Source organism: Fulmarus glacialis, unplaced genomic scaffold (assembly GCF_000690835.1).
Source record: "Fulmarus glacialis isolate BGI_N327 unplaced genomic scaffold, ASM69083v1 scaffold8369, whole genome shotgun sequence".
In the NCBI taxonomy this organism is placed as follows: Eukaryota; Metazoa; Chordata; class Aves; order Procellariiformes; family Procellariidae; genus Fulmarus; species Fulmarus glacialis.
This window is the reverse complement of record NW_009235268.1, coordinates 103685-114288: the sequence shown is the minus strand read 5'-3', so window position 1 is coordinate 114288 and position 10604 is coordinate 103685. Positions and strand designations below refer to the sequence as shown.

Here is a 10604-nt window from a genome sequence, read left to right as displayed (position 1 = left end):
GTTTAAGTTATTGCAATTATAGTAAAAAAAGGCGTTGGGGGAGGAGGAGCGAATGCCCTTCTGTAAAGTAATCCTCAGGGGTTTTCTATGCATGAATCGCTGCATGTTTCCTATATTTAAAGTATATGAAAAGCCTGAAGTAACCAAAACCTAACTTGGTGATAAACCAAAGAATAAGTGATTCAAGTAGTAAAGAGAATAAGGGGAGACAGAGGAGACCAGACCGAGAAAGTAGAGAAGAAGAGGAGGAAGAGTTGTTACTAATAATCCTGATTCTTAAATAAAATTAAAAAAAAAAGAAAGAAAAAAAAAAGAACAGAAAATGACCCCCAAAACAAATTAAAAAGCCCCTCGAAACCAAAAAATAAGGAAAAGAAAAAAGGTTACATCCATGTTAGTCCCACAATATTACAGCTGCTCCTTGCAAAGGGAGTCCTAAAAAAGAAGCAGTGAAGAAACTTGGTCTGATGCTTAGATGGAGGTGCCTCGGTCTGGGTCACTACCGATATTCAGCCCCAGAGTAGGAGTTGGTTGGTAAGGGATAGATGACATTGTTTTGATGGGGCTTCTGAAAAAGCCACCGTTGGGTGCCCTGTGCCTGAAAGGGCCAGTTCGGTGCTCAGGCATGCTGCCGAAGGAGAAACCTGAAGCGGCTTTAGCAGACAGCGTGCGGCTCAGAGTCTGGATCTGTTCTGGTATGAAGGTGGTTGTGGTGATGTGAGTGTTTCTGAAGTCACTGATTTGCTCCAGTGCCTGACGTGTGGGTAAAGTGTCAATGTCCAGCGGGGTCAAGTCAATCGACGAGGTGGAGAACTGTTTATGGGGACTGTCGTCGTCTGTGCAGAGGCTGTTCACGCGCCTGTGGAGGTGCTCCAGGTCGATCTCCTTGTCGTCCTGGGGAATGAGAAAAACAAGAGGCACCGCTCACCATCACCATTTGTGCTGGGTTGAAGCTTCACAGTACGATCCGAACTGCTCGGGAAGCCCAACGCACAATTAACTACAGCTGGCTGTTAGCTGACAGCATCTCTGAACATCACCAGCAAACACCCCCACTGCCTGAAGCTGGGTGGGCTAAGCCAAACTGAGGCAGACCCTTACACCATAGCTACCTTCAAACCTTGAATCCGAACAACAGATTTCCAAGCGCTACGGTCGGTTTCCATCAGGAAAAGCCAGGCTCGGAGCTAGGTGGGTTGGATTAGCAACAGCTGAATAACAGTAAACTTTGCACCAGGAAAGCAAAGCATAATCTCAAATGCCTGGGATGATGCCAGTTCTTCAACTCTGCAATGAGGACTAAGTTTGAATGTCAACATGGGAGGCTGTGAGGGATTTGGTTGCCGTCTTTGTCATCCTCTCGGGGCTTAAGGAAGGGCTAAAAACATCTCAGGTTGCTTTTTACCTTTATATTATAAATTGCGGCATAGAAAAGCTGAACTTCCAGAAAAAATCCAAGCACTGGTGACTCACTGACACCACAGAGAAAGGAGTACACCAGGCAATTTTAAATTACAATGCTGAAAGAGGGATTCATTCTCCCCTTACCGACAAAGAAGCAGTTCCATTGATTCTGATGGAATTACACTCTTGTGGGTGAGAAGAAGAGACGGTGGCCTGGGGTATTTATTATAATGTATCATCCCTCCTCTTACCTCTGTCCCCTTTCCTTCTTAAATCTCCCCTCTCAAAGAACTCAGTTAAACAGGTTTGTGTGTTATAATCAAGAATTTAAATGCACGGAAGTTAAAAAAAGAGGAGAAAGTCCTGGGTGACACAATAAATCACCTGTATTGTACATAGGTATTTCTACTGAACTGCTTAATTCAAAGCTTAATTCAAAGCGGCATTAAGTTTACACGTACAGGGGTATTCCCTCAGTCTAGGTAGTGCAGCTCATTCAGAACAAAAATTGATTTCAACTAACCTTAAAATTTACCTTAATCTCTGTGAAATCTACTGGCTCTTCCAGCCCACTAGAAATATCTCACACTCTAGGACCTCACAGAGGATAATTAGGCAGCCGATAGATGTGCACTGATGACTTCCAGCCTTGATTACTGCAACTCAATGACTGGCTTGATCCAGAGCTCCCTTAATCAATGGCAAAACTCCTAGCATACCAAACGGGCTTGAGATCCCTCCTTTGTCTAGGAATGAAGTCAAGCACTCTGAAAAAGTCCACACCTAGAACAAACTGCAGGAGTTCATCTACTTAGCAAAACGGATCACCGAATATTTGCACTGGTACCACGCCAAACACAGAGCCCGACTCGAAGGAGACTGAGAGGCCAGCTCCCCTCAGAATTTTACCCTCCGAGGGCAGGGACAGGGAGGCAAACCAGGGGAAAAGGGGCAGGGAACGGGGCATCAGGGATCGCTGACCACAGAGGCTTTGGTTTGAACTCATCATGGGAGGGAAAAAATGCAGTGCCCATTTCTCGGACTTAGCTTTCTATCTATAGTTTATTCACATGTGGACATAGACATGGATGCACATAACAACCACACAGGTGACACCAAAACCAAACGCATTCACCAAACGCTCTCTTCTAAAAACTTTGGAGCTGCATACGGATGCAAGAGAACTGGGGCCACATCAGAAGCTAAAGAAATATACAGAGGCTCTGGTAGTGTGTGCAAGTCATGACTATGTCTCTGAAGGACAGTCCTAAATATTTTTCCTTTTTTTTTTTTTTTTCTCATAGGGTTTTGTTTTTGTTTTTTTGTTTGTTTGTTTTTTATTTTGAAAAAACACACAAACACTTTGTAATTTAAAATGCCAATTGGGAAAAGATTGGAATTTCATCACTTTTGAGCCTCTAAAAGTTACTCAAAATATTCCTCTTTCTTCTCTTACAGAGATGCATTTGGGGCTAGGGTCAGACCAAGTGAAAATATATAAGCGGTGATATTCTCCCATGCTTAGCCCACAACCCGATCTCCACCCAATCGATACACCAAAATGAGACCCACTCACAGTAAGATTGTGCATATCTCCATAATATGATCTTTCCTCTTCTCTCTTGTATGATCAGTAGTGAAATATTCAGCAGTTTTCACATTTAAATTATCATCAGGCTTCAGAGTCAACATCCCATTGAGATTACTGGGGCGGTTCATACTTCTCTCAGAGCTACTGTTTAAGGCTGTCTGCAGACTCAGGCAGACATCATTGAATGGATTACTTCTGGTACGCGACCGAAATGTTATCTTCGCAACCATAAGACAATTTTTTTCAGTATAAATGCTTGTATTCTGGAGCACAAGATGGCAGCCACCAGGAAAAAGGGTTGGCTTGCTGACCACAAACTGGCCCAATCTGACCCCCGACTCTGGACTAGTGGCCTGGAAGAGCCAATGGATTTCATGGAAGCTAAAATGAATTTTAAGAAAGTTAGTTAAGATGTATTTCTTTGCTGAATGACCCCCACATCCAGGATAGCGGGGACATTCAGCACATACGTCCACGTTAAACTCAGTTTTGAGCCAAGCTTTTCAATTTAGTTTTGAGATGCAATTTTAAATGCTAAGCTAATGACCACGTAACAAAGATCAAGGAGGCCAAATTATACCATTTGTGGAAAGTATACACTTGAATTTCTCTGCATTTGAAAATTGAAATAGGAAATTTTATAGTTATATAAAATATCCATGTTGTTTTTTTCTTTTCCTTTGTTATTTATTTTTATGTTTTGCACCAGATAAATATGAAGTATGAAGTTCTGAAAGTTTGGGTAAACAACAATCAAGTAAATTTGAGGTTTTTAAAATAATTTACCAGTTGAAACTATATGGTTTCCATTCCTGAGAAACCCAATTTAAAGACTAGAGATTCTTTTTTTTTCTTTTAATAATGGTCCGGTCCAGATCTTGAACCAAAAAAAGCTTGGGAATTAAAACAGGCAAGAAAAGATTAAACGTATTCTAACATCAGTGCCAATGCTGTCTAATTAGGTAGTGTAATTAATCCTGCCTGATTACACAGCATTAGATTAGCAGGAATAAACACAATGGAGAAACTGCAGAGAAGGTGAGACCACCGCACACAAATTAACAGCAATACCCCACAAGCTACACAGATGTGTCTAAGCTACACAGATAGAAAAGCTATAATTGATAGTGCTACATTAAAGCTCATATTTCGGTTCAGCTTTGGGCATCGCTGCCAAGTACATTTTAATAACTTTTTTTTTCCCCTAATGTTTTTCTACTATTTTGTAGAGCTAAAGGCTTAATTATGAAGGTAAGAAATTTGTTGTAAGACCGCATAAGGCTCAGATGGCTGGTAAAGGGACAGACAGACTGCCACGGGAAGGAAAGCGTTACACATGCAGGTGTAGAAACAAATTCATCTCTGGTGTAAAATAACATATCTCCCCGTGTTCTCCGTCCAAGATTTTCTGAAACAAATCTGTAGTAGATTTCAGAAATAAGTCTGAATCTGAAAAATCTAACGTACTCTTGCTTCCCTGGCCTTCAGATTAAATAATGAGAACTGAAGTTCATGGAAGTCTCAAGAGTTTAGCATTTCTGAAAATGGGGACAAGCTTATTTAAGAAGCTAATTGCTGATTAAAGGGCTAAACTTTGCAAATCTATTTTGAAAGACTCAGCCACTGAGCTTAGGGGATATATCTTTCAAGAAGAAGCCAAGAAACCTTTGAACTTACTGGTGAGAATTAGCTCTCAGCAATGGGAATAATGAACTATATATTGATGTATTAATAATGTACTATTCTACAAATAACAATTGTGTTTTACTCAGAATAGTTGCATATTTATACATCATCAATACACATTTTTTTTCATTCAAGCTTTCCTAGAAAGAATAGCTAAAGAGATTTTGAGGAACAACATTTACCTTAAAAAATCAGGAAGCTAAGGAAATGTCTCTGAGTTTGATTCCCCACCCTCTCTAATACTATAAAGTCAAGGCAGCAATCTTTAGGGTGCATGAAAATTCCCCAGGAGAAATGGAGGGTCTAATACCTCTTTTGATGGAACCCGGGAGCCTTTCCTTTTATTCCACCATGTTTCCAACATTGCAATGAAACAGGATAGGACAATCCCAGCAGCGAGGATGCAGAAAACACCTGCAAAACTTTTTATGTCCAGGGCACCTCCTTTCTGTTTGGTATCCACAGATGAGTAAAGATCACATTGACCGTTCTTTGGCCACCACTTATGCTTCAGTATGTCCATGTCGCCGTTCTGCTGTAGCTCCAAAATCCTTGAGGAGAAAGCACAGAGTCAGTGGTTACAGTGGGGCTGCAGAGGTGGCACCTGAGAGCGTGAGGATGTAATCCGACTACTTGCAACCCTCCCATGTGTCTCAGAAAGCCAAGCAGCTACTGAATGCAGATGGACCGATTTAGCCAGAAAAGAAAGCCAGAATATGGGGTTGCCTGTAAGACTGAGCGTATGGATATCTATGCTCCACTCTAGACACAGGAAAGCACATACCAGTCTCTCTTTCCTTCTTTTAAGACCCTTAATGAAAATGCTTTACTTAATATACTGTATTTTCTTAACTGGTTTTCACTAAAAACTGTGTCAATTGACTTTTGTGGCGCATTAGGTATTTGACAATATATATTTTGCATTTTAATCACTGAAGAAGAGACATTTCAATCAAAAAAAAAAAAAAAAAGAAGGAAAATACAGTTCAGATGTACCACAGGATACAGGTTACCTTATTGTAAACTGATCTTTATTTTTGCTTGCTGCTTTGGAGAGAGAGCAGAACCGTAGCAGTTGCAGTCAGTAAAGACCTAAACTAACCTTGCTCAATGGGAGCGTGCGATCTGCTGGTAAGTGATTTCCATAGGAAGGTTCTTTGCTGTGGAATTCACTCGTCCTTGCACCTACGTACCCAGCCCATCGCCAAAGATTTACTGGGCAGTTTGCAAGGCCAAAGTATTTAACTAGACTTCCTGCGGGATGAATAGTTCGAGGAATGAGAATTTTCATATTTAGCTCATTTATTCCTGAGGAGAGTGTTTTTTTGACAACATCCAGAAGTGACTAGAGTAGCAGCTGGGTGCATCTGTGCATTACCCAGAATAAAAAAGAATAAAACAGGGGGAATGTTTTCCTTCATGTAATAAATTTGGTTTTCATTTCAGTGTTGTAAGGCAAACAATTACTTGTGCAATCATTTGACACAGCATGCAAAAAATCCAAGTGCACACAAACCAGCAGAGATCTGGGATGTTGCTACCAGAGACTGTACTGCGTCGAAGAAGGAAGAAAAGCTGTCCCACTCACTCAGGGCTCCCATAACAGCTCAATACAGTGGTCTACCTCAACCTCAGAAAAATGCAGTATAATGAAAAGGAGTTTGAATGCACCTTGGAAGCACGGGGTGACTGCTCTATACAGAGATCATTCAGTTTCTAATGCTACTTGAACAGGTAGGCATGTCAATGAAGCCACTACATTTTCTATGGCACATCCAAATGACCATATACTTACACTGTGGTCCTACCAGGAATAGGAGACTTCATGCAGCCATCAGTGGCTTAAATCCCAGCACAGCTCTGGAGTTTCTGCTTCCTACCTAGGAGTACGTCCTGTGGCTGAGATCCTGACCTTTCAGAGGGGAACTGTTTGTCCACCACTGTGCTGTACCAAAGGGAACAGTGCCCCTGAGGAACAGACTGCAGGTGATACGCGTGGCTTTAGAGATGCCAGAATCACCTGTTTGCATAGCTTTGCATTTATAAGAAGTGGGACAAATTCTGTGCAATGCCTGCTGACAGTACATTGCTGAAAGTCCAGCCCTGGAGAATGGTGAACAAGGTCAGAGTTTCCTGGGCTAAATTTTGAATTGTCCCAAACCCAATGCCCCATTGGGAAGCCCCATCCTGAAGCTTCCTGAGGGGGCAGGAATAATTCAAGGACAGAAAGACACTCTGTTCTGTTGCAAGAGACAGAATAGCTGTTATGAGACATCCATGTTCAGAGGCGCTTTAGAGGTATAGGGACCATACGCAGGACTGCTGTAGCTGTCATTGTTGCCTACAGCTGCCTATTGGGGCCATGTGGAGAAGCTGGAGCCAGAACCAGTAACAGGAAGAGATGCAGCTGGGACAAACCAGAACACGAGCAATTCCGATTAGATAAAAGGAAAATGGGAGAGGTCAAAGACTGGAACAGAGAATTTGCAGCATCTCCATCCTTGGCAATACTCAAAGGCCCACTGGGCAAGGCCCCGAGCAACCTGACCTAACTGGACCTGCTTGGAGCAGAGGGCTAGGCTGGAGACCTCTGGAGGTCCTTTCCTACCATAATTACTCCTCTGCGACTGCAAACACAGTCCATACGCTACGCTCTATCATGGCATACAGTGCTTACAGACATAACTCACCATAATTCTGGTTCTCATTGCCCTAGCATCCTGCATTAAGACTTACATGAGTATTTTGGCCCAAATATTCCAGCCTGACAGGTTAGCAGGAGCAGCAGATAGTCGGCATAAACAGAACCCTTTTGTATAAGTTCTTGTGGAGTAATAGAAGATTAATTTTCGATGCCCAATCCAAACATTTGGCATATGTGTTTTTATATTTAGGAATTACTGTACTATCTACACAAGGCAATAACAGAACAACATTGTGGGGCTTATTTCTTCCAGCAGCAGCTCTAATCCCTGAGCAGGGATATTTTCTCTCTTTTATTCAGTCAGTAATAGAACGAACCATCCAAATGACTGCTATATTCTCATTAATTAAATGATTCTTCACTTGTCAGTATAATTCCTGATTACACAAGACATCTTTCCAATGATAGGCATTTGCATAAAGACACTGAACTTTAGCTTGTTCCTTAACAGAGATTTATTCCTAATTGTATTCCTGCTAATTATTGGCAATTTTCTTTATGGATGTAACATATAAGTTCAATTATTTAAAGGAAAACATAAAAAAGAAGCAGAAACCAGGGATAGTAATTGTATAATTACATGGAAAAGCTTGAGAAATGGAAAGCTTATAATGAAGCCTTGTAAAACTGCAGCTGAAAACAGATGTTGAGAGATAAAATACATATCAAGAGAAATTATAAGAGCATGAATATCTAACTTCATACAGAGAAAAAGGGAGATCCCGCTTCTATTAGACTTAGTAAACACTTTGTTTCTGAATTCACCTGTTTGTGGAACCAAAATAAGGGTTAACGTATTAAGAAGATTTAACACTACCAACCTGTTCCTACTTATGAAACTTCCTATTTTTGTAGTACATTTTCAGAAATGAAAATCGTACTTTTATTGCAATTCCATGCAAAACAACAGGACGGAGGTTTCTTGCAAGCGTGCAGAGCACGCAGGCACTGCTCTACGTGCGCGCTGCAGGGGCGTCCTTTTTTTTTCCATAAAAATACGTCCTTTTGCTGCCGTTCCTGGTGGGTGCCCTTATACAATCTAATCAGATACCTGTTGGGTGGCAGACACTACAATCAGTTTGATATTTGATTTTCAAATTTAATAAGTGACTAAAATAATAATGCATTAACTAAATGCTCCAAATGATAATGATGCACTAAACGCTATAATTCCAGCAAGTGCCTCTTCTCACAAGTCCCAGATTTTTACATCTGAACTTTTCCACGACAGTCTTGGCTCCTTTGAGCCTGCCATATTGGCGTGGAGTAGTATTACAACACATAAGCAGTAGTAAGAGTAGTGGAAAGTAATAAGTGGGGTGCATGAGTTCCTGCTGTTTTGAAATACCATAGTCTTAAAAAGCTTACAAAAGAAGCCTATATATTGAAACAATCTGATTTGTCTGAAAAACATGACCTTTAAAACTTGCTTATGAATCGAGTGTGGGTCTTAATATATTTTTCTCTAGCAGGCGAACTGTTGTAGTAACATTTTTCAAGGCAATGACGTAAAGTTACTAAGTGGCACAAAAGAAAATGTCTGCATGCACGTTAACTAATTTGGCCCTGAATTCACAGTGCCAAGAGACGTCTAGTGGGTATAAGCACAGAAAACTAAACTGTCTGTGGTTTCCAAATCTGACAGTGATGTGAACAAATCCTACTGAATCAATGGGAATAAGGCTGGATTCAACTCTGTAACTACATACTTTGCTGCTGGCAGTGAAATGTAATTACTCCTGCAAAATACCCACAGATAAAAAACCCCAACTTACTACGATAGCAAGGTGTCACACATGCTACAAAATTGAGACATCTGTGACAACACTGGTTTTTTTGATCTTGTTTTATTCTGAGTTATCAGTAGCGAGCAAGAGATGTGACAGGCCATTTACAATGAGATTAGAAATGCCAATGCATGCTCTGAGATGTCGAAGGTTACTGAATATCAGCTTCCTGCACCAGGAACATGTTATCCAGAGGGATAACTTCACCATTGGCACTGACAAGGAAGAGAAGATGATGAGGTGCTACTCTGGTTCTAGTCTCCAGGATCAGGCTGCTGCAGAGAGGAGGTGTGCAGAGCCATGCAACGAATGCCCACTGTCGAAAGGGGGAGAAAAAATAAATAAATTAAAAAGAAAAAAAAGCTATTTGTGTATCTCGGTGGGCTGTGCTTTGGGGGCCTGAGCCAAGGTCCCAGCCCTTGCGCCAGCTCCCAGGGAACTCCTGGGAAGCCTGCATGGGTCGCGTTTGGGAGTGCTTGGTGCCTGCAGAACGGGGCCAGGTGGTTCAAAGAGCTCAAGTAACTTCTCCAGTGGCTAGCTAAGAGTCAAACTCCTTGGGCAAAAGCTCCACACTGGAGCTTTTCTCACAAAAATCTGGTGCCAAGTCTTCTGAGAATTTGGTTCCCCTCCTGTAAAACAAGATATAAACCAACCTGATTTGTGACCAACCTTCAGTTATCAAAGTACACAGGTAGGAACCCACAAGGAGGGTTTGTTTTGTTTCAGTGAAGCGACCGCCTAAATCTTTCTTATTCATGGCAGTAACTGGAGTGATGCCAACTCCTATTGCACCTCCCTGAGCGGGCTTTAGGTTTTGGCAAAGCAGGCCCCCCTCTCAGCAGCAGAGCTGCTTTCGCAGGTGCTACCTGCGAGGCTGGCCCAGGGCTTTGGTGCTGGAGAGGGATGGCTGCTGCCCAGCCCGGCTTGCTGCCTCCTGCCTGGGGAAGAGCCAGTCCCAGCCATGGGGAGGGAAACAGGGAATAAGGATGGAGACAGGCAAGTAGGAGGCTCTTGGGGGTCCTTTTCACCTCCTCCCCCACCAGCGGGGCCTCATTGTCTCACTGAGACCTGATGAGTTTTCATTATTTTGAACTTATCCTTAGGGCCTTGCGGGAGACGCACGTTGATCCTCAAAGCATTGACTTTGATGCATTCCCCAGCTGCCCAACAAATCATGTTTGCATCATATTACAGCCATGGACCATTATGAAGCTGCTGAGGAGAGTGAAGGTTATCTTTATCAATGATCTGGATGAGGGGATCGAGTGCTCCCTCAGTAAGTTTGCAGACGACACCAAGTTGGGCAGGAGTGTCGATCTGCTCGAGGGTAGGAAGGCTCTGCAGAGGACCTGGACAGGCTGGATCGATGGGCCGAGGCCAACTGTATGAGGTTCAACAAGGCCAAGTGCCGGGTCCTGCACTTGGGCCACAA

The 10604-nt window shown here is 42.4% G+C and overlaps 1 protein-coding gene across 1 annotated transcript in view; it reads right to left on the bottom strand.

The window, feature by feature from the left end:
- Positions 1–471: 471 nt before the first annotated feature.
- LOC104082738 (glutamate receptor ionotropic, delta-2) overlaps positions 472–10604 on the bottom strand; it is a gene marked incomplete at its 5' end in the record, with an annotated part of 109774 nt that continues 99641 nt past the window's right edge. Inside the window, 2 exons of the mRNA XM_009585968.1 lie at positions 472–894; positions 4992–5232. Coding sequence (XP_009584263.1) covers positions 472–894; positions 4992–5232 — 664 coding nt within the window. The remainder of the gene's footprint in view (positions 895–4991; positions 5233–10604) is intronic.